Source organism: Cnephaeus nilssonii (genome assembly GCF_951640355.1).
Source record: "Cnephaeus nilssonii genome assembly, chromosome: 8".
NCBI lineage: Eukaryota > Metazoa > Chordata > Mammalia > Chiroptera > Vespertilionidae > Cnephaeus > Cnephaeus nilssonii.
This window is the reverse complement of record NC_137079.1, coordinates 17,729,235-17,753,648: the sequence shown is the minus strand read 5'-3', so window position 1 is coordinate 17,753,648 and position 24,414 is coordinate 17,729,235. Positions and strand designations below refer to the sequence as shown.

The 24,414-nt window shown below is 41.1% G+C and overlaps 1 protein-coding gene across 1 annotated transcript; it reads right to left on the bottom strand.

The window, feature by feature from the left end:
* Positions 1–1,535: 1,535 nt before the first annotated feature.
* On the bottom strand, positions 1,536–23,752 carry UBXN8 (UBX domain protein 8). Its single transcript, XM_079779283.1, has 8 exons — positions 23,452–23,752; positions 18,189–18,311; positions 15,169–15,239; positions 12,258–12,380; positions 10,244–10,378; positions 8,345–8,386; positions 3,961–4,035; positions 1,536–2,891 (listed from the first exon to the last, which is right to left on the bottom strand). The coding sequence occupies exons 1-8, from the start codon at positions 23,537–23,539 to the stop codon at positions 2,724–2,726; spliced, it is 825 nt and encodes a 274-aa protein (XP_079635409.1). The 5' UTR covers positions 23,540–23,752; the 3' UTR covers positions 1,536–2,723.
* Positions 23,753–24,414: the final 662 nt, after the last annotated feature.

Below are 24,414 nucleotides of genomic sequence, written 5' to 3'. Positions count from 1 at the left end.
CGAGAGTGAGTGGTGAGAGAATGTGAAGGCTTAGGACATCACTGTATGCTGTAGACCAATGATGGCGAACCGATGACACGCGTGTCAGCACTGACACGCGTAGCCATTACTGATGACACGCGGCCGCTGAGGCGGCCGCATGCCGAGGATGAAACATTTGCGAAATAATGTTTTTTCCTCAAAGTGACACACTACCCGAGTTATGCTCAGTTTTTTGGCGAAGTTTGACACACCAAGCTCAAAAGGTTGCCCATCACTGCTGTAGACTTTATAAACACTGTACACTTAGGGCCTAAGTTTTAGGCTATAATAAATTTAAAAACATTCCTTCAATAATAAATATTAGTTTACTATAACATTTTTACTTTATAAGCTTTTTAGTTTTTTAACTTAACTCTTTTGTAGTAACACTTAGCTTAAAAACAAATACATTGTACAGCTGTACAAAAATATTTTCTTTATATGCTTATACATCTGGTTGCACAGGTTGTTTGTTTATACCAGCATCACCACAAATATATGGGTAACATACTGAGCGAGGACGTTATGATGGCTATTATAGGGAATTTTTAGCTCTATTATAATCTTGTAGGACCATGTATATGCAGTTCATACATGCAGTCCATTGTTGACTGAAACATTGTTATGCTACCCATGACTGTACTCAATTTCTCTTAAAGTCCCAGTTCCCAAGAACCTGTTGATTATGTTAAGTGAGGACTTCTGTACTTCTGGGTAATTCTGTTGGTTATACTGATCAGCACTGGTATGTTGTGGGAGGGAACAACACAGAAGTGTGACTACCAGGACATAGGGATGGTTGGGGGCCATCTTGGAGGCCCCCTATGTCCCAACACTCTAGCACCTAGTGACTCCCTCCCTTCCAAAGCACACAGAAGTCTACACCCATTAGCTCCAAGTCCAGAATTTTGTCATCTAAATCAGGTCCAGAGGCAGATCGGACTGGGCATGTGTAGTTCTTAGTACAGCTCTCACGAACATTTCCTCCTGATCTGTAGGCCTATGAACCAGACACGTATTGCCCCTCTGCAAACCCAATACACAGTGGTGGGATAGACAGGATGACTCCGGTTAGAAAGACTGAAAATGAATGGCACACAAAAGTTACTGCCCGTGAGCAGTTCTGAAGCCCATGTAGGCAAGTATTAGAAATTCCTTAACTAGAACGCAGTCCTACTCCCTGTCAGGAAATTACACCCCAGTAGTTCCTTAGTCAGCCCTCAAAGGCCTCGGTTTACTTCTTTTACATGACAGGTAGCACGGGTTTACAGCATAGCCATTTTCCTCAGCTGGCTTCCTGCCAGTTGGATTTTGGGGGTCCAAAGGCCTCTTTAATTTTTACGTCTCTGTCTCTGTTCAAGTTATTGCTGATAGGTGACTGGATAAATAAGATGTGGAACATATATACAGTGGAATTTTACTCAGCCATAAAAAAGAATGAAAACTTACCATTTGTGACAACATGGATGGACCTAGAGGGTATTATGCTAAGTGAAATAAGTCAGACAGAGAAAGACAAATACCATGTGATTTTACTTGTATGTGGAATCTAAAAAAATAAACAAAACAGAAACAAATTCATGGATAAAAAGAATAAACTGAGGGTTGCCAGATGGGAGAAGGGTTGGGGGTAAGAAAAAGGTGAAGGGATTAAGAAGTACAAATTGGCAATTACAAAAAGTCATGAGGATGTAAAGTTCAGCTTAAGGAATATAGTCAGTAATATTGTAATAACTACATATGGGGTCAGGAGTATTAGACTTATTAGGGAGATTGCTTCTTGAGTTATATGTCTAATCACATGCCTACTCACTATGCTGTACACCTGAAATTAATATAATATTGAATAACTGTAGTTGAAAAATTTTTTTAAATTTATAAAAAGATCTGCAAATGATCAAAGGTGATACCTAAGAATAAGATTCACTATATGTAGAAAGCACTCCTTTCCTAACCCTTTATGTCCATATATTCCCACTAGAGGCCCGGTACATGAAAATTCATGCACTGGAGGGGGGGTCCCTCAGCCTGGCCTGCCCCTCTCACAGTCCAGGAGCCCTCAGGGATGGGAGGCGACCTGGCAATCAGGGGAAGGCAACGCCCCATCAACCTCTGCTGCTGCCACTGCTGGCATTGCAAGCCTCGGCTGGCCCTGGTTACCTGAGCCTCAGACAGCCCTGGGCGGCTGGGCAGCTGACATCTGAGGCTTGCCTGCACCTTGGGCATCGGCTGGGCAGCCACCATTCAAGGCTTGCCTGTGCTTCAGGCCGGCCCTGGGCGGCTGGGAGGCTGAGGGGACTGGGGGACTCCGGAGGCAGGCCCAGCCTTGCCGCATACCTGCCATCCTGGCGGGGTTGAGGGGACTGGGTGCTGCCATCTTGTGGCTGTGGGCGCCACCATCTTTGAAGGCGGGGCAGTCAATTAGCATATTCCCTCCTTATTGGCTGTAGGTGCCGCCATCTTTGAGGGTGGGGCAGTTAATTATCATATTCCCTCCTTATTGGCTGTGGGCACTGCCATCTTTGCAATGGCGTGAGGGTCAATTAGCATATTCCCTCTTTATTAGATAGGATGGATATTAACACTAAAGTGTTTACTGCCTTGAGCTCAATCAAGGTATGGCATGATTTTAATGTGAATCCTTTGTTGTCCTGTAAGGTCACAACATAACTGGTTTTATGTAGAACAGGTATTCTTCATTTCTAGTTGCATGGCTCTTTTTCCTCCACATTGAGTATAGTATCCACAGTTATTCCTATGTCCTGCAGTGAACAGCCTCCCTCAACTTCCAGAGGTATTCTGGGAAAGGAAGTAGAAAGGCCGTATAGGGATGTGTGGTACCCAATTTTCATCATCCAGTCAAGTAAAACCTAAAAGATAAGAAAAGTAGTTGTCAATACTGTACACTCTGGTGTCCCTCAGGGTCATCATGATATTTTACAATTCGTTCATTGTTAAAACATGCCCCTAGGCATAATGAAACGTTTACACTTTTCAAAGGGACTTTCTGGAGTGTAAAGAAAAATAGCATATCATGGATTCTGAGATATAAATAACCTTTAATACATTTTGTTTAAGGCCCAAGGACTACTGGCACCCACAGTCAGCAGAGGCATTTAACAAATAGCAAGGCCCCAATCATAGTGAAGGGAAAGATCTTACCTAATAATAGACAAACATGTAAAATTGACCGTACCTCCGCTATGCCCACCAACCAATCAGGAGTGATATGCAAATTAACCCAACAAATATGGTGGTTAATTTGCACACACAGGCACTGAACGACTGGGGGCGGGCGATACAGGCGTTCCGCCCCACCCCAGGTCTCTCAGGGTCTCTGGGCAGCGTGGGAAGGCGGGGCTGGAGTGGAAAGAGGCGGCTTTGGGGCTGAGCTGGAGTGGAAAGGCAGTGCCGGTAGCCAGGTTAAAGAAAGCCCATTCTAGCACGAATCTTTGTGCATCGGGCTTCTAGCTATTCAATAAAAAGATTGAGAAAAAGCAAGGGTAAAAAAGAATGAAAAAATAAAAAGATTTAGAACAAAAGGTTAGCATTTGGGGGGGAAAATGATTTGAATCATAATCTTAGCCACATCAAAATCAAGCAGGAACTAATGGATAATGGGAACAAAGTTAATACCGGCTGCTTTGAAAGCATCTTACCCACCAAGCTGTGAGAATGTAAGTGTAACAACAACAAAAAGACAAAAAATAAATAGGAAAATGGAAAACTGAAAAAAATTTGCAGCAATCACAGTTCAAAAGCAGGCCTAATTACCTAAGTTTCTGCAGCGTAGTATACATAGAAATGCCCTTTATCCCCAACATGGACTACATGTAAGTGAAGAGAGCGCCAGGTAACAGGTAAAACCTCTCCCACTGCATGAGAATAAACTATCGTCAAATTCAATAAAAATATTTCTCAAAATACGAATTTCCTCACCTGTGAACTGCAAGACTTAAGAAACCTTCTCCTCAGGACACTCCCACTTGGACACCGGAGAGCTACAGTAACTACCTGAGGGATAAAAATGTTCAGATAAGAATTCCAATCGACTGCTCTATGCAATTCCAAAATGATAACATCTGTGATTATAAAAACTCATGAGGGATTTTGCAGGAATTAGCTCTGAGAGAGTAGACCAACATCAAGATCCATATAAAATTCACTAAACAGAAATAATTCAGAACCTGAAAAACATCTTCCTATTGACTGAGGAGAGCCTTCCAGAGAGGACACCCGAGACTAAACAATCTGCCTGCCCAGATCACATCCAGTCTGCAACTGGGCTTCAAAAGTGACCTACCCAACCAGGAAGGTCCAGTGCCAAACACTAGATTGAAGGGAACAAAAAGTTCCCCAGTCCACTCTCCTGCTGTGGGCTGTGCACCATGCTAGGCCATCTAAGCAAAGGAGACAAGCTGAGAACTGGTCCTGGTTGCTGAGAGCTTGGAGAACTATCATGGGAGCAGTCCTGCTTTATCTGCATAACGTACTGAGTTTTCCCGTAACCTTCCCTTTGATAAAACTGTCAGTAAAACAGCTATAAGGAGCTTACAAACTGCTAGTATACTAAAGGACATTCTAAAAAGAAAAGATGATTAATTAGTCATTTCTTCTGATGTTCATTATTTAACTGTCAGGAAACCCTTTCTTACAGTCTGAAGTTATGTTAGTATCACAGTATATAAAAATGGTGGTGTTTTATATATAAACATATTTTTAATTGATTTTAGAAATGAAGGGAGAGGGAGAGATATAGAAACATCAATGATGAAAGAGAATCAGATTGGCTTCCTCCTGCACACCCTCCACTGGGGGGTCAAACCCACAACCCGGGCATGTGCCCTTGACCGGAATCAAACCCAGTCCAAAGGCTGATGCTCTACCCACTGAGCCAAACCAGCTAGGGTGAAATGGTGGTTTTATAATAGTACCTACCCCCTTGAGGAAAGCCATATTAGAAAATATTTCCATTCAAGTAGATAAGGTATTTGACTCACATCCAAATCAGTTTAGCTGTTATTATTTCTACATAAAAGTTTTATAATAAAACAAAGAAATACAGAATAACTGAATCACAGACTAAAAGGTCAATTTTGCTTATTTTTAGAAATAAGATTTAACTTTTTAGTGATGGTTTGTTCTGTGATCTGGTCCAGAATTTAAGCCAAATGCTTTATGAGAAACTGGGGTTAAAATATAGTGAATTAATGTTTTTTCCATTATGACTAAATGAAACTTGAGAGAAATGAACTATTATTGTTTGAAATCTAGCAACTGTTCTGTATCGTGAAAGTTGGTTGTGCATTTTCTCTTAATATTACCAACAGTGTACTGGACTGACTTATGAATGGATAAAATGCCTGGGATACAATCCAAAATTAGAAAGTACATCATTGTCACAAATGCAGATTTTTAAATTACATATAAATTAGAAGTAGCAGCAATCATTAAAATTTGGTTCCCAGGTACTTCTTAAAATGAAGTAAGATAGCATACAATAATGAAAGTAGTTACTGTGGTAATATGGTAACAGGTATTACAAAAATCAGAGTGTACTACTTCAGAAAGAACTGCACTAATTATGTTTCACATCCTCCTTCCCTTATCATAAATCAGGACCCCATGAACCCAGGTCACCGTTCGATTCCAGGTCAGGGCACATGCCTGGGTTGTGGGCTCAATCCCCAGTAGGGGGCGTGCAGGAGGCAGCTGATCAATGATTCTCTCATCATTGATTTTTCTATCCCTCTCTCCCTCTCCCTTCCTATCTCTGAAATCAATAAAAGCGTATTTATTTAAAGTCACCCAGGGAAATAAGACTAACAGCTTATGACTGGTTGGTAGGGAATTAAGAATTTTTGCACTGACTTCTTAGAAGTCTATAAGCAGTAGCAAATGTAAAGATGGAAAATGCCTTTCCCAATGATGATTCTGGTAGAATCAAAATATTCCAATACTTAGCTTTTCTTGATTAATGTGGAATAAAATACACCGTAAAAGTATCAAGCAGTATCAACTAACTATACATTAGTGGCATTCTTAATATTCTTAATAAAACTTTATTATAAAAGTTGCTTATACCAATTAAAACAATATATAGTGCATATATTTTACATGTGATTCTCAGGTAACAATTATTTACTATAATTCTGTTGACTTTATTAACCAAAAACAGAACAAAGAGGACCAAACATCAGAGAAGGGAGCCGGAAAGAGGGACAGTATTGCGTATAGAGCAAATAAGCGGGGAGGACTGGCTACAGCCAGAGGCCTCAGCTCTCCCAGCAGGTTCCTCAGAAACTCCTGTCTGTGGCTTCAGCCTCAGGTAGGGAGATGGGATGAGTTATTTAGGTTCATTCCAGCTTGAAAATTCCATTACTCTGACATAAACTTCAAATGAGTGTAACACAAAATAGCCCCTAACAAGTACTGGAAAAGGGTAGAGAAGAAAACAAAATGGAATGACTATAAATAACTCTCTACAAGAGGAAAGCAACATCAACTGCCTCTGTAGTGGAGGTTCCTCAACCTTTTTAGGGACAGAAGATCTGAGATTGGGGGAAAAGCACCGTCCTTTTACATATAACCACAAAAAGGTATAATTTAAAAGGATTCACTGACAACCTGAGGTCTATAATCCATGCACCTGCTGTTGTGTAAAACAATTTCATGTGTTTTAAAGCCAGAGTAAATTCATCAAAGGTGTTCCCTGTCAAACATGAGCTATATTTAAATACTCCTGTATTATACATTGTTGTCATGGACACCAACCCAGAGCTTGACAAGAAGTGAGAATGTTTGTCAGGACAGACATATCATAGGCATGAATTTATCACGTATAACGGGGAGGAATTATGTGTGTGTGTTTTAAAAAAACAACATTGTGTTTCTCCTGCATTACACACTTCATTATCTCTATTTCTGTAGGACTTTTGGATTTTCCTCTGACATCCAAAGTTCTAAACTTAAATGTTACAAATGTGTTGACAAAAATGAGACACTCCCAATGGCTTTCTTGACTGTTGCAAAAATGATTTTTAAGGAGTCTAACAGTCACTGAGCTCTAGTAACGGAAAACCACTAGGGCTCTCCTTTGCCTAAATGACTTAATGGCTTTAAAGATATGTGCTCCAGTGCATTGGAGATGTGTCTAAAACTAAGCTGGGCAATGGCCGAACGGCAGCTTAGATTATAACAAAGCACCTGGGCAGAAAGCAGCTCAGTGCAGAGTGGGATTCAGTCCGACCCTGCCTCCCAAACAGCAAACCATCCTTCCATTCAAACATCTAAAAAGTAGCTGCATTCTTTGCTTCCTCTTTTTTTTTTTTTTTAATATATTTTATTGATTTTTTACAGAGAGGAAGAGAGAGGGATAGAGAGCTAGAAACATCGATGATAGAGAAACATCGACCAGCCGCCTCCTGCACACCCCCCACCGGGGATGTGCCCGCAACCAAGGCACATGCCCCTGACCGGAATCGAACCTGGGACCTTTCAGTCCGCAGGCCGACGCTCTATCCACTGAGCCAAACCGGTTTCGGCTGCTTCCTCTTTTTTAAGGGGAAAACTGCAATTTGAAGTCATCTGCCTATTTTCATCTTTTAATAAAAGAACTCATTTGCTGCCAAAACTGGTTTGGCTCAGTGGATAGAGCGTCAGCCTGCGGACTGAAAGGTCCCAGGTTCGATTCCGGTCAAGGGCACGTACCTTGGTTGCGGGCACATCCCCAGTGGGGGGCGTGCAGGAGGCAGCTGATTGATGTTTCTCTCTCATCGATGTTTCTAACTCTCTCTCTCCCTTTCTCTCTGTAAAAAATCAATAAAATATATATTTTAAAAAAAAAACCTCATTTGCTGACTTGAAGTTCTAGAAAAGCCTGTGTGTGTGTGTGTGTGTGTGTGTGTGTGTATATATATATATATATATATATATATATATATATACATATATATATGTATGTATATATATATATATATATATATATATATATATATATTTCCCCCCCCCAACTGAATTTATTGGGGTGACATTGGTTATAAAATTATATAGGTTTCAGGTGTACAATTCTATAGAAAAGCCATGTATTCTAACTCTGCCTAAGCGCTAAAAACACATTCAGTAGACATCAGGGCTGCCAAAACAGGACATGAGGGGCGGGCGGGGGTGTTTGATATTACCATATTCAAAACAAGACTAGTTACAGTGCAATCACAGAAACACGTATGCTATCTTCACTTTCAAAACCCAAATTTAGACAAGATATACTCGATGTTAAAGGAAATAGAAAATATATTAAATTTTTAAAGAAAGAAAATCTTACTTCTTCAGCTGTTTCAGAGGGTTCTTCAGGTAAATCTGGAACCTAAGGAAAAGTAAGTATTAGTAATCCCATATAATAAAAGGCTAATATGCAAATCAGCCAAACAGTGGAACGACCAGTTGCTATGATGCACACTGACCACCAGGGGGCAGATGCTCAATGCAGGAGCTGCCCCCTGGTGGTCAGTGCGCTCCCACAGGGGGAGCACCGCTCAGCCAGAATCCGGGCTCATGGCTGGCAAGCGCTAAGGATGTCCGACTGATGGCTTAGGCTCGCTCCCTATGGGCTCCTGGACTGCAAGAGGGCGCAGGCCAGGCTGAGGGACCGCCCCCACCCCAACCCGAGTGCACGAATTTTATGCACCAGGCCTCTAGTAGGAATATAAACATTTTGAAGAAAAAAATTATCTCGATAAGAAGAGTTACTTTTCAATATAGAGTTTAAATACATCTAAGCTTAATGAAATATTTTCATATTCACTTGTAAGCTTACAATGCGAATGAGAGCTCAATTAAACATTTTTGGGTAAGCAAACTTGTGCTAACAAAAGATCATAAAAATAGGATTTTAAGATGACAGCTACCAATCTGTACACATTTCATTAAGACCCCAAAAATAATTTAGGTTCATACATATATACATTTTAAGATGAGTGCATATTTTTCTTCACTGGCAATTCTACAGGACTGGTTAATAACCATTCACTTTGGTTGCTTTCATGATTTACTTAATGCTTCCCTGTTTTGGTTAATCTCTTAAAAACCAGGTGTTCAGACCATTTTCTCTCATTAAAACACTTATTACCAACAATTTCATCTCTAGGTACACGTTTTGTTGTTTAATACCATAGAATTCCACGTTTTATAACATTTCATCTAACTAATATTAATTGCATTTATTAAATAAACCATTTGTTTTCCTTTGGTATCAAAAGCATGTGACAGTCAAAGCAAAGAATCTTGAATTTTTAACTAGTCCATCCAGTTCATTAGATCTTTTGAAATGTAAGAAATAGTTCCATGAACTGATTCTCACCCTCAAGCTCCATTAAGGGATCAGGAAATCTCAGATTGAGAAGCAATACATTAGAAACCACTTTCAAGGATCGAATAGATAACCTATCAGCTTTCCTTAAGAGGCGGTAAAAACAGACCTCTTATTTCCAATCTTTGCTAGCTTCAAATTTAACTTAAGGATGAAAAGTTTGAAAGGAAAGATGGAATAATAAACCTGTGCACTGTTCCAAAGTGAATGGTCACTGACCCATTCCCTAGAAGTGCCACTGAGGAAAATAACACACTCATGTTAATTGCAGCCACCCACTAAATATGGCTTAACCATGTCTTAGCTACCCATAGGGATGTTTCCTTAGTAAACATTATATTTTTTATTTCTACATAACCAAATTACTTCCTCAAAAAGAACTAAGTATTTTCTAAATCTATTATCATTTCTCGTCATAGCTTCCTTCTAAGTTTGGTTCAGAACACTAACAGTAAGCAGGGAAAGTGACCCTTAGCCCTGACTGATTTGGCTCAGTGGATAGAGCATCTGCCTTCGGACTCAAGGGTCCCAGGTTCGATTCCGGTCAAGGGCATGTACCTTGGTTGAGGGCACATCCCCCCTGGGGGGTATGCAGGAGGCAGCTGATTGATGTTTCTCTCTCATCGATGTTTCTAACTCTCTATCCCTCTCCCTTCCTCTCTGTAAAAATCAATAAAATATTTTTTTTTTTTTAAAAGAAAGTGACCCTTAATGAAGGCGATCACTTTGTAAATTAGTGGGAAAACATCTGGATTAAAAAGCCAGTCCTTCTTCCCTCAGTGTACCACCTCACCCAAGAACAAGGTTCCTGCCATACCATGAGACAGTGCAATGAGCAGGCATTAAGTAACCAACCTCCTTCTGCGTGGGCTGTTCAGATGGTGAAACCTTGGTTGAAGGCTTAGGCAAGTTCCGTCTCTTTGCTGCTTTTCTGTTTGCTGTTTCAAAAGATGTCTGACTGTCATTTTCAACCGCCAAATCTTCATCACCCTAGTCAAAAACAACGGACAATTTCTAAAGAGTTGCTTCCTATCAATTGTATTCACAATGGTTATTTCTCTTACCCTGATGGCATTCCAGTAGAAAATATGATTAAGTCACTATAAGATCCAGAAAATTAAAGCATTATCTCTGTAGACAGAAAAACATGGAGCTTAACATCTTGTAGACACTACCCTTATCCAGAGCTGGTGTTCGGTCTGATAGATACAAGGCTGAGACAGGCCTTTCCATTTTAATTGACTCCCAAGGTTTTCAGTAGGATGGAAAAAAGAAGAAAACCTGGAGATATCCTTTCCTCCTTTCAGTAAAGGAAGCAGGGCAGAGCAAGGAATGCTGCCTTAAACGGCTGTGAAAATAGTACATATATGTAAAAACATGTCTCTCAAGCATGTCAAACTCGCATGCAGCCCGCTGGCCGTGAGTTTGACATGCTTGCGTGATGCAAAACTTCCATAGCTAAATGCAGCCCTAATATCTTGTCATATGTACATATGCTTTAGTTCTCAAATTAAAACTTTGAGCTTCCATTTGAATTAATCACTTTAGGAGGCAAAGGATTTTATTCCAGAAATCATAAAGATTATTTTTATTAATATTATGTATTAAAATTTCTTCCTTAGCAAGATAATTCACGTAAGTGTAAAATTCTCGAATGTATACTTATTAGCTCACCAATGTCTTTCTTCCATATCCAGTGACCTTCTAAAAGTTCTCCTTATCAGACTAAAATGGGCACCATTTTGATGGGCGGCTTTCCCCATTCCTCTATCCTAAGAGAAGTTGTGGAAGGAGCATAGGGAAAGGAAGTCGAGAGATCCTGATGCTGAACAATTAACTGACCAAACTTAAGCCACTTCACTGCAAATTCTGGGGCTGGATCAGCTGAGAGATACTTTCTTTCAGCTCTACATTCCAATGCTCATGTTCTTTGATAGTCCTGAGAGCCTTACCTTATAAATAACACTAAGGTCCACCCAGTCCAACTTCTTGTTGTCCCCACTAGCCATGGTACTACTAGTACCATGAAGATACAGTGTAAAAGCAAGGGACAGAATGACTAATTCACATTGTGACCATTTCAGAAAGAGACATGGCAGACTAAAATAAGGCTAACAAAACTGAACAAAAGGCAAATTCAACTCAGAAGTGAAATCCTCATATGGAGCAGGTGCATTTGCATTAATTTATTACCCACCCTTGATTATTTAATGATATATTTACCATTATGCAATGAATAAAAACTGATTCTGCTTCACTGTAGAAATCCTGTTCACCTTTACTAAGTCATTTTCTGTACAACATGGTGACAGGGGCAGTATAAACAAAAAGCAAATAAGTTTTGGGGACAGAAATAACGTTACACATAAAATCTACAGCCAATTATTCTAAAACCTAATTCATTTATAAATATCCTTTTTCCTCTGTAAGAAAACGAAATTATAAACTTCCAGTAGCAAATGACAAAATTCGTATTTGAGGCCAAAGGAAAAAAAGAGTCAAAGGTTAATTTGGCTTTACAAAAGAAGAGCCAAACAAAGTGAATATAATGTGAGCTTATAATACCTTGGAGATCTCCCTTGAGGAAAAATATGAATTCCCTCATATGAAACACAGTGATAGAGTCAATAGTTTTCAGAAAGATTACCTTATGTCAGAGCCTTTCAAGGCTCTAAGTTACATGTTCTTAGGCACGTAACTGCTCAACACACAAATATGCTGAATAAAAATTGATATATAACCACTAATAAAAAATCCTAAAAATGGCTGCATTAACAGGTTAGCATCATTTGCAATTTAAAAAAATCAATATATGTAAAACAAAACGTAAGTAATAGAATTCAAAATATAAAATGGAATATTTCCTAACCCCAAGTTTATGACCATGGCTTAACTTCCAGGTTTCACCCGTCATTCGATAAAAGCGCTCTTCCAGTTTTTTCAATTTCATTTCCTGATGAGGTTTTAGAACATTCTCTACGTATCTGCTGGCCTGTTCAAAAAAGTAAATTAGGTGTTGTTACTATACATTAACATTCCTAAGATTTTACAGTCTATAAAGTTGTCAGTAAGAACCAACTTAGAAGTTGTTTTCACATTAACTCAATTTTGCCAAAAAAGCAGCATCTACCACCTTTGCATCACTCTCTAAACATTTGCATTTGTACATAATGCAAATAAAAACAAATGTTCTCTATACGTTTGCTTGTATGGCAGTTGCCTCTATATCCTTTAATGTATTTCAATGCAACAAAAACTGAGGGCTGGGGATGCAAAGAAGATTCCTTCTAGGAGCTTAAAGTCAGGACAATTTGTCCAAGACATGAACTCATTTGGGAGAACATTAATTGATAGCTCGATCATGTTAAAGTAGAAACTATTTTTGGACTCCAAATTTCATTACTGATGAAATAAATATTACAATCCCCAAACCACTATATGTGAGGGCAGTTGGAGGAGTGGTAACTGATATAACATCTAATTAAAGAAGAAAGATCTCAAATCAGTAAACTTTACATTTAAAAAAACTAGAAATAAAAAACCTAAACCCAGCCCTAACCGGTTTGGCTCAGTGGATAGAGCGTCGGCCTGCGGACTGAAAGGTCCCAGGTTCGATTCCCTTCAGGGGCATGTGCCTTGGTTGCGGGCACATCCCCAGTGGCAGGTGTGCAGGAGGCAGCTGATCAATGTTTCTCTCTCATCGATGTTTCTAACTCTCTTTCCCTCTCCCTTCCTCTCTGTAAAAAATCAATGAAATATATTAAAAAAAAAAAAACTAAACCCAAAGCTAGAATAAATAAGGAAGCAAACAATGAAGATTACAAGAAGAGATAAACACATACAGAATTCTAGAAAACAATAGAACCAACAAAACCAAAAATGGATTAGTTGAGAAGAGTAAAATTGACAAACCTATAACTTGACTAAGAAAAAATAACATCAGAAACGAATATGGGGATATTACTACCAACCTTATAGAAATAAAAAAGAATATAACAGAATACTTAGATAACCAAAATGAAATGGACAAATTCCTAGAAATATACCAATTATCAAAACTGACTCAAGAAGAAACAGGACAGACCTAAGGAGAGATTGAATCAGTAATTACAAACCACCGAAGAAAAACTCAGGACCAGATGGATTCACTGGTTAATTCTATCATACAGTTAACACTGGCAGCACTATTCACAATAGCCACATGGAGGAGACAACCTAAATGTGCCGAGAACCAATTCCAGCATGTAATAATTACAAGAGTTCCATCAAAAGGTTGATGGGACTTGGGCGGCTCAACAAGGGTGAGCCACGTATGTAATTTACCTGTTGGTACTTACCTGTTGGCAATTCCCCCAAACCTGAATAGGATTGTTAACTGCCAGACAGCAAGGCATTTTATTGCCTCCTGTTGGCCAAACACCTGAACAGCTGTAGGCTATTCCCCAAACTGATAATGCTTCTGCATTCTACCCTTTGATACCGTACCCTTTGAAGTGTATATTTCCATCTTGCCTTAGGATAAATCATGTTGAATAAAAGCATGGGTCCTTGGTCAAGGGAGAGTCTTCAGTTCCTTTTAGCTGAAGCTCCTCTGACCCCCAATGCCTTTCAAAAATATCTTTCCTCCTTGGACTCCTTCTTAATCATCTATGCACAGCCCCTTTCTCCAGAATGCTGAACCCTTTGTAAGGCTGGGAAAAGAACCCCAGCATAAATGTCCATCAGAGAATAAATGAATAATTAAATTTTGATAGTTCCAGGCAATAGAAAATCACTCAGCCATAAAAATTAATGAAGTTCTGATACATGCTTTATGGATGAACACTGGAAAATATTATGCTAAGGGAAAAAAGCCAGACACAAAAGGCCATGTTGTATGATTTCATTGTATGCAATATCCAGAACAGATAAATACATCCAAACAGAAAGCAGATTGGTGGCTGCCAGAGGATGAAAGGAGGGGAAATGAGAAAGTAACTGCTTAATGGGTATGGGTTTTCTTTTCTTTCTTTTTTTTTTTTTTACACTTATCATGCCATGAATTCATAGGGAATGGGTTCCAGCAGCACAGGCCCCTTCCCATTGGTTCTCACAAAGTGTGCTTCTCTGAGTGGAGCAGGCTCACACTTCAGATGAACCCAGGTATGTTCCTCTTTGGCTTCCTTCTTTTCTAATCACTTTCCTTCCCACTTTTCAGGAAGCTATCTCGGCTCTTCGAGTGCTTACCATGCTCAATAGGTACATTCATTCTCTTGGCAAGAACCTTGCCCTTGTTTACAACAGTGCCCACCACATGGGGGTGACGTTGTACTCTTCCAGTTTGCCATGGAAACATTTGTGGGGCATTCTGAACAGTGCCCAATCCCTTGATGTCTACAATATCACCTTTCTTGTAGATTCACAATGTATTCTGCCAAAGGAGCCACTCCAGGTTTTCTAATAGGCCTTGAGTCTTGAGAACATACAGCGGATGCCTTTCTTCTTTCCTTTGTGTTAGTCATTTTGGTGAATTAAATGGAAGATGGCAGTTCTGGCTGAAAGGTGGGGTTTTCTTTGGAGGTGAAGAAAATGTTTTAGAACTAGATAGAGGTAGTGGTTGCACAACATTGTTACTGTTAATGCCACTGAATTGTACCCTTTAGAATGATTAATTTTAAATCATAAATTTGACCTCAATAATTTAAAAAAATCTGACCACAGACAGCAATACACCTAAATCTTAAATGCCCCAGATATTTTTGTATTCTTTCTAGGTATATTCGCTAAAAATTATGCTTTACCTTTTCACCCTGTGCCTCTTGTTGTTTTTTTCTGGCCAGTTTTTGCCTTTGCCCATTCTTCTCTTCTTCATCTAAGACATCAAAACATAGAAGTGTTTTTTAACTCCCAAGTATCAATAAGTTGAATGCTATTTTCTCTGAAAATAGTCTGTAGATCTTAAAATTTTTTTTAGACAAGCCTTCAAAAAACAGATATTTTTAAATAAAGAAAATGAGATACATGCCAACAGTTGAAACTAAGAAATCTGTCAGTAAAATCAGTAAGAAGAGGTCTGCTCTGAAACAAGAATTATAATATGTGATAGTATTATATGTTATAGTTCTGGTGAGGAGGCTTCAAGAAAGCTTATGATGGGCATAAGACAGTAGGAAAGATAAAAAGTGTGTGGGTAGACTTATTTTTTTATTCATTTGAAGAAAATTTGACAATAACTAGGCCCTCTACACAGTTTCAGCCTTCAGTGATGATTATGTCTCAAAACTGTCCACTAAAAATGTACCAAAATGACTTTCACTCCCAGCAACAAAAAGGTACAACTTAAGGTAAGACTCTGTCTTATTTATAAAACGTAGAATAGTTGACCTGATAGTTTAATATATGCAGCAAATATCCTCCTGATATCAAAATGTGTTTCATACAGAGTTGCTTAGAGAAGCTACAGGGAGTTATTTCCATTTTCCAATATAGTAATTTGAAATATAAGAGATCAAATCATTTACCAAAAGAAGAAAAATTTCCCAAATCTATGTTTAGGAAACATCCACATTGTCTCTTATGTGAGGGTTGAATAGTGTAAACTTTTAGGATTATGGTTTTATTCATAGTTAATCTGAAAGGGCTATACATTAAACACAGATCATTTTCTTTTTATATTTATTTACATTTACATAAACAAGAAAGCATAATGCCCCAAATTCATTATTGGCAAACTTCTAATAGGCTATAACAATGTAGGCATAAGTTTTAGGATTAATCTGTTCTGAGGCAAACTACAATATTGTTTTAAAAGGCTTCTAATACTACCCCAGAAGGATTTTGTATCGCCCGGAAGGAACACCTTCAGAAAGACAGACTTGCTGGTGGCACTTGTGTGTTCCACGCTGCAAGCGTGACAGACCCTGCTCATCTTTGACGAACTCTCCCATGCCTTGTGCAGGGTGGCCAACTTAGCAGATTTTGTGAAAATTGCTCACCCTGAGCCAGCATTCAGAGAGGCAGCTAAAGAAGCTTGTAGAAGAATTGGGACAATGGTAGACATGTTTAACATAAATGTGGAATTATATAAAAACTAGAGGCCCGGTGCATGAAAATTCATGCACTGGAGGGGGGGGGGTCCCTCAGCCCAGCCTGCCCTCTCACAGTCCAGGAGCCCTCAGGGGCAGGAGGCAACCCAGCGACCAGGGAAGGCGACGCTCCCATCACACCTCTGCTGCTGCCACTGCCAGCAGCTCAAGCCTTGGCCGGCCCTGGTTACCTGCACCTTGGGCCGGCCCTGGGCAGCTGGGGGGCTGAGGGGACTGGGGGACTCTGGAGGCAGGCGCAGAGCAGCCGGGCCCACCTGGGGGCAGGCCCAGCCGTGCTACACACCTGCCACCCCCGCAGGGCTGAGGGGACTGGGAGCTGCCATCTTGTGGCTGTGGGCGGCGCCATCTTTGTGAGGGCATGATGGTCAATTAGCACAGTCCCTCTTTATTAGATAGGATTTTATTCTGGCATTTTATTTATTCACTTATGTATAGTTAGGTGCTCTTAATTTTAGGAAACTATGCTTGTTCTTAGTTTAGTTTTTTTTTTTTAATAAGTGAGAATTTGTATTAGAAGCCTTTGATCAGCTAGTAATTTTTGGAAATCCTATCTAAGGTGCAGGCAAGCCTCGGATGGCGGCTGCCCAGCCGCTCAGGGCCAGCAGAGGCCTGTGCTGCCAGCAGTGGCAGCAGTAGAGGTGTGATGGGGGCATCACCTTCCCCTGATCGCCGGGTCGCCTCCCACCTCTGAGGGCTCCTGGACTGTGAAAGGGGGCAGGCCGGGCTGAGGGGACCCCCCCCCCCAGCCCCCGCCGTGCATGAATTTTCATGCACCGGGCCTCTAGTGAAAAATAACTTAGGATAAAAAGTCTTTAGAGATTAATGATATATATATTTAACATTTGTATAATAGTTTATAAGGTGTACCTATCAAACAGCAGTTAAGCTGCACAATTTAAAATGAGAATTTTCAATGTACAAACCTAAAAGTTATATAGTTTTGAATATATAAGGAAAATATATGATTTCTCATAAAAATGTTGGGATTTATGGTCCATTAAAAATCACGCCTCAAGTTGTAATGATTACTCTACTTTGAAATTACACTGCACAAATTAATGGTAAAATGGTTCTTATTGTGCAAAGTTCTAGAATATATAAAGGAAACATTTCATTAGAAAAGTATATATCCCAAGAAACCAGAAACACCAATCAGAAAGGATATATGCACCCCTATGTTCATAGCAGCACAATTTACAATAACTAAGATTTGGAAACAGTCTAAGGGCCCATCAGCAGATGAGTGGATTAAAAAACTGTGGTACATCTACACAATGGAATACTATACTGCGGTAAAAAAGAAGGAACTTTTACCATTTGCAACAGCATGGATGGAACTGAAGAGCATTATGCTAAGTGAAATAAGCCAGTTAGAGTAAAATAAATATCACATGATCTCACTCATATGTGGGACATATGAACAATATAAACTGATGAACAAAAATAGATCCAGAGACAAGGTAACACTGAACAGACTGTCCAACCTCAGAGAGAAGGCAGGGGAGAGGGGTTAGAGATCAACCAAAGGACTTGGTATGCATGCATATTGGTATAACCAATGGACACTGACACTGGGGCAGTGGGGACTTGTTCTGAGAGGTGGGAGTGTGGGGGGGGGGAATCAATCATGGGAAAAAGGAGACATATGTAATACTTTAAACAATAAAAAAATTTAAAAAGAATAGTATAAAAAGGTAGATAAACAATAAACTTACCTTTCAGGTGAACTTGGGAAGGTTTAAATGAGTTAAGCCATGAGGTAGTCACAGAAATAATTAAAGTAAGAAGAGCAAGCAGTAAGAAAATCCGGCCACACAGCAAAATTACATCTTTAATTCCTTATAAAGGAAAAAAATTAAAATTAAAAACACTTTTCTTGATACTACTAATAAGTAATAACACATTAGAAAATTATTTGTCCTAGAAAAATACAGTAAAATTTAAATTATGCAACTGTCTTATGATTTTTCATATCCTTTAGGCACCAAAATTCATCATGTTTGTCAATACCAAAAAGTTTTCAGAAAACAATTCTAGAGCATCTGTTGTCTCAGTAATACAAGTTTAATGCAAGTGACTATCTACATTATAAATATTAGGCCTATCATTAATGCATAAATTCTGGTTTCCCTTCTGCCCAGAAGAGGAGATAAAATTATCCATATATTTAAAAAGTAAATGATGGTGATGTTATCATCTTTTCAAATCCTAATTCTATTTTAAAAGTCATTCACACACACACACACACACACACACACACACACACACACACAAAGTCATTTCCACTGAAACACTAATGTCTTATTTCTCACCGTTATATTTTGAAACTGTACTTTATTTCTCTTTTGCATGTGTGTGTACACTTTATGTCTCAATTTGGTCATTTGTAAATAAAATTACTATATATGTGTTTGCCTAGAAAAAAAATCAGTATTTGGTTGTACATATTGTTTTAAGAACCAAGATTAAAATTAAGTCAGCAAAAAAGTGCCCACTTTATGTAATACTAGAAGCCCGGTGCACGAAATTCGTGCACGGCGGGGGGTTGTCCCTCAGCCCAGCCTGTACCCTCTCCAATCTGGGACTCCTGGAGGGATGTCCGACTGCCCGTTTAGGCCCGATCTCACCAGGATCGGGCCTAAACGGGCAGTCAGACATCCCTCTCACAATCCAGGACTGCTGGCTCCCAACTGCTTGCCTGCCTGCCTTCCTGATTGCCCCTAACCGCTTCTGCCTGCCAGCCTGATCACCCCCTAACCACTCCGCTGCCAGCCTGGTTGATGCTTAACTGCTCCCCTGCCAGCCTGTTTGCCCCCAACTTCCCTCCTCTGGCAGCCTGGTCACCCCTAACTGCCCTCTCCTGCAGGGTTGATCACCTCCAACTGCCCTCCCTTGCAAGCCTGGTCCCTCTCAACTGCCCTCCCTTGCAGGCCTGGTCCCTCACAACTGCCCTCCCTTGCAGGCCGGGTGCCTCCCAACTGCCCTCTCCTGCTGGCCATCTTGTAGTGGCCATCTTGTGTCCACATGGGGGCAGGATCTTTGACCACATGGGGGCAGCTATATTGTGTGTTGCAGTGATGATCAATCTGTATATTACTCTTTTATTAGATAGGATAGAGGCCTGGTGCACAGGTGGGGGCCAGCTGGTTTGCCCTGAAGGGTGTCCCGGATCAGGCTGGGGTTCCCTTGGGGCGTGGGGCGGCCTGAGCGAGGGGCCTGTGGTGGTTTGCAGGCCGGCCACGCCCCCTGGCAACCCCAGGGGAGGCCCTGGTATTTGGAATTTATTTTCCTTCTACAATTGAAACTTTGTAGCCTGGAGCAGAGCCAAGCCTGCTGCTCCCTCCGGGGCGGCAGCCATTTCTGTGGCAGTTAATTCACCTTCTACAATTGAAACTTTGTAGCCTTAAGCGGGTGAGCCCGGCCAGGGTGTGCGGAAAGCTTTGCTTCCCCTGTTGCCGCCGGCAACCCTGGCCTGCTCTCTCAAGCTCCATTCTGCCGCCATTTGTTTGAATTTGTTTACCTTCTATAATTGAAACTTTGTAGCTTGAGTGGAGGCTTAGGCCTGCAACGGCTATGGAAAGCTTGGCTTACTCTGTTACCTGGGAAACCTTGCTCTCTGTGGCTGTAGCCATCTTGGATTGGGGTTCATTTGCATACTCACCCTGATTGGCTGGTGGGCATGGCTTGGCTGGTGGGCATGGCTTATGTAGCGGAGTGATGGTTAATTTGCATATTACCATTTTATTAGAGAGGATAATTTGCTAAATGGTGAAGGAATGAAGCTATAAAGTTGGATTACAAATGGTTTCTACCTGCCAGAAATTTTTAGTTTAATTTTGTAAGTCTCAAAAATTACCAGGCAGAGGTACAGAGGAAACATTTTACCAATGTGATGTGGCTAGTAGTTAGTGAACTAACTAAAAATTAAAGAAGGAATTATATATGCACACAGATATATATTTACATTTACATTTACATTTTTTGCATTAGAGTCCCTCCAACTTTTGACAGCATTAACTACTGATTCAGGTATTGCTCAATACAACAAGTAAATCTGGGGTAACTGGCCATTACAAAAGTAATTTCATACTAGAGTACTGGTATTTAAAGAAACCACTCAGTTATGGGATTTATGTTCCATAATATTGCTTTCTGTTCTAACACGCAAGCAATTTGCAAATGTTATATGGGAATAGAAAATAATTAGTTTGTGTGTACACTTTTCAGGTAAAAAAAATTTAAAAAAAATTTTTGTAACTACTCTCAAGAGCCCATATGCAGGTCATTTAAAGGATAACAAGTGTGAGGAACCAGCATTAAAATCTACTTGTACTTAGCTTGAGTACAAGTAAAAATGCATTGGCAATGAAGGCTTTTATACAGTAGGAAAAAACAGGGATCATTTTTCAATGTATGTCCAAAAATACAGCCCAGTGGAATGAATGGGTCTCGGAATTCTACTCCCCCCCCCCCCACCCCCTGGAAATTCAATTAACAGCTCCAGCTAAGAATATCAATATCTCTAAGTACAGTTTCACACATAACTAACCCTGTAGCTGCTGCATTGGGATGTATGATTGGTAAAACAGACTTAAATACTGTCAGTGGATAATCACAGAACCAATATCAAGGCAGCCGATCAACATTGATGTTACTCTCCCATCGGTGTTTCTCTCTCTCTCCCTCCCTTTCTCTCTAAAAATCACTAAAAATATACTATTTTTTTTTAAAAAAAGTAAACGACCATAATTTCACAACTTGAGAGAGAGGATTCTAGGAAAAAGGAGTTAAGTGAAAATTAACGGAACTAGGTGGAGATGTTGCCAGGGACCCAGCTGCATTTTCTATAATTTTTGGCCTACCTTTATTAATTTAGAGATTATGATAAGTGCTGGGACTACAAAAACAAATTAGATTGGTCTCTGCCCTCAATAGGTGTACAGAAGTGTGGTCAGAGCTGATTGTGTGAACAGATATCCTTCTGCAACCTCAACAACCACCTTCTCATTGACCTGTGACTCAAATATTAGTGCAAAGTAGAAGATTCCAAATGGGCAGAGTAGAGGTGGACGCTGTAGAGGTAAAGGAGCAAAGTGAATTCTGTAATAGGTAAGTGTGAATTTAACATTTCTATAGGGCATCCCAAAAAATGTATACACACACTATGAATAATTATAAAGGCAGTGTTTATTAAAATACATTTCATTTTCAAAATTGAGCTATCAGCTATTAAAGTGTGTATACATGTTTTGGGTACATCTGTATATCTCATTTCGATAAAGGTCTTGTTAGATTTCAATACATCTTGAGTTGAATCAGGCTTCTGGAGGGTCTTTGTAACATTTTTTTTAAAATATATTTTATTGATTTTTTACAGAGAGGAAGAGAGAGTGATAGAGAGTTAGAAACATCGATCAGCTGCCTCCTGCACACCCCCCACTGGGGATGTGCCCGCAACCAAGGTACATGCCCTTGACTGGAATCGAACCTGGGAACTTCAGTCCATAGGCCGACGCTCTATCCACTGAGCCAAACCGGTTTCGGCAAATTTTTAAAAAGCATTTTATTTTAATTTCTTTTCTCAACTTTTAAAAATTGATTTTGAAGTGGGAGAGGAAGAGAAAGAGAGAGAAATGTGGATAAATGTTCCAGTTATTCATGCATTTCTTGGTTGCTTCTTGTATGTGGTGTGACCAGGAACTGACCTCACAACCTTAGTGTATTATTTTATTTCAAGGAACATTCATGGGAACCTGACTTCTTAGGGGTGGCTGAGGGAGAATGGAAAGACAGGAAATAGTAAAGCTGAGTTTCATCATGGTCTCTAACTTTAGAACCAGGTTTAATGAGGAGATACCCAAACTGACCCCTTATAAGTCCAAAAATGGACTGATGTTCCACAGGGCCACCATTTTCCTTTATTGATGGCACTACCAACTACTTGGCTTTGTTCCACTCACATGTAAGTCATCCTTGAATGCCTCCTTTCCCTTTTCCAAACTACTCATCAACAAACCCAGTTGGTTGTACTTTGTAAATATCCCAAATCTGTGCACATTTCATCAGTTATTATCCTCGGCTGGGCTATCATCACTACTTGCCTACTTCCAAACCTAAGCTGCCCCACTGCTTCCACTCCAGCTTCCTTCCTGAACATTCTCCACCCTGACTGGAGTGACCTGTTTAAAACCTTAGGGCACCTTACTCCCTACATCTGTTTCCTCAACTGTTATTAGGGTTGTAAGAGTACCCAGATTGGCCCTAACTGGTTTGGCTCAGTGGATAGAGCATAAGCCTACGGACTGAAGGGTCCCAGGTTTGATTCCGGTCAAGGGCATGTACCTTGGTTGCGGGCACATCCCCAATAGGGAATGTGCAGGAGGCAACTGATTGATCTTTCTATCTCATCGATCCCTTTCCCTTCCTCTCTGTAAATATATATATATAATTTAAAAATATAATAAAATATACTTTTTTAAAAAGAGTACCCAGATTGGAGAATGAATGAAAGAGCACTTAGTGTTAGGCTCATAACAGGTGCTCTAACAGGTGCTCAATGAATGCATCTTCAGCCACTCTCCTCCCCCATATTCTCCCCGACCAGCCAATGGTCTTCATCCTTTTCCTCCAACACGTCACAATTCTTTGTCTGGAGTGTCTTTGCCCCAGGTTTTCAAAGCGGTGGCTCTAGATTCCTCAGGAGGCCTACGTCACATTGCCCTGATGATTTCCTTTGGAGCATTCAGCACAACTGAAAGTGGTGTCTACGTCTGTCCCTTTCCACGCGAAAATACGCCAGATCTGCAGGGACATTTTCTCGCCGAGTGTCCCCCGCGAGAGTGGGGAGGGACCCGGCGCCGGAAGCGGGACGTGGGCGCGATGCAGCCTGGGAGTCGTAGTCAACGCGGGTACTTGTACGTCACACTCGTGGGAAAAGATACCTGGTGTGGGCGCTCAGAGGGAAACACCAACACTTACCCAGGTCGGGGATCCCACGCCGCAGCTCCAGACACAAGAGGGGGAGCGCAGAGAGGAGGAAAATGCCCACGACCCCGCGGGCTGCCATGGCGGCGAAAGGCCCTCCCCTTCCGGTTCCGCCCCCGGGGAAGGCGGAGTGGAGCCCTGGCCTAAGAGGGTGGGGTCTGGGGCAGCGTGTTAGAGCCTAGGGCCCTGTCGGTGCGCAGACTGAGTGTAGCCCCTGTTTTTGAGCTCATCATCTGTCGCTTTACATCAGGAGAAACACCAGTCACCTCCCCACGTCACGTGGTGTCCGGGGAGACGGCCCCCCTGGCCGCCGCCCAGCCGCGTGCCGTGGAAGTCACGCGAGAGCTGCGACGTGGCGGCTCCCCTCGCCGTGGGGCTGTGGAGGCCGAGAGAGAGCCCTCAGCATAACATCATCTGGAAGAGGAAGTGGACGCGCAGTGGACGCTGTGGGGAGACCGCCTGGCCCCTTGGCCTTGTGACCCTAACGGGTGATGGCGGGCTTTTGGGTCGGAGCTACTAAGCACCACTTTGTTCCGAAGCACCTGCCTTTTCTCCCCGGGGTGGGGAACCTTTTTTCTGCCAAGGGCCATTGGGATATTTATAACATAATTGGGGGTGGGGGGGAGCAAGGGGCATACAAAATTATCAACTTTAAAACTAGCCTGCTATCGTTGGTCAGATATTTAATTAACTCACCCCTAATGCCTTGGCAGGGCCAGACCGAATGATTTCGTAGGCTCGAGGTTCCCCACCCCTGCCAGGTTCCGGGCGCATCCTGCGGGCTTTGGGGACCCCGGGAAGATGATGCAGAAGTGGAGGCTGGTGTGGTGATGGCGGGGAGGGCGCTGGCGGTGGAAGAGGGCAGAGAGAGGACACATGGTGGTTGAAAAAGCGTAAAATTAAACTCACAAGGGGAGACTAGCACCTAATTCCAGATCCCGGAGACTCGCTACCCCC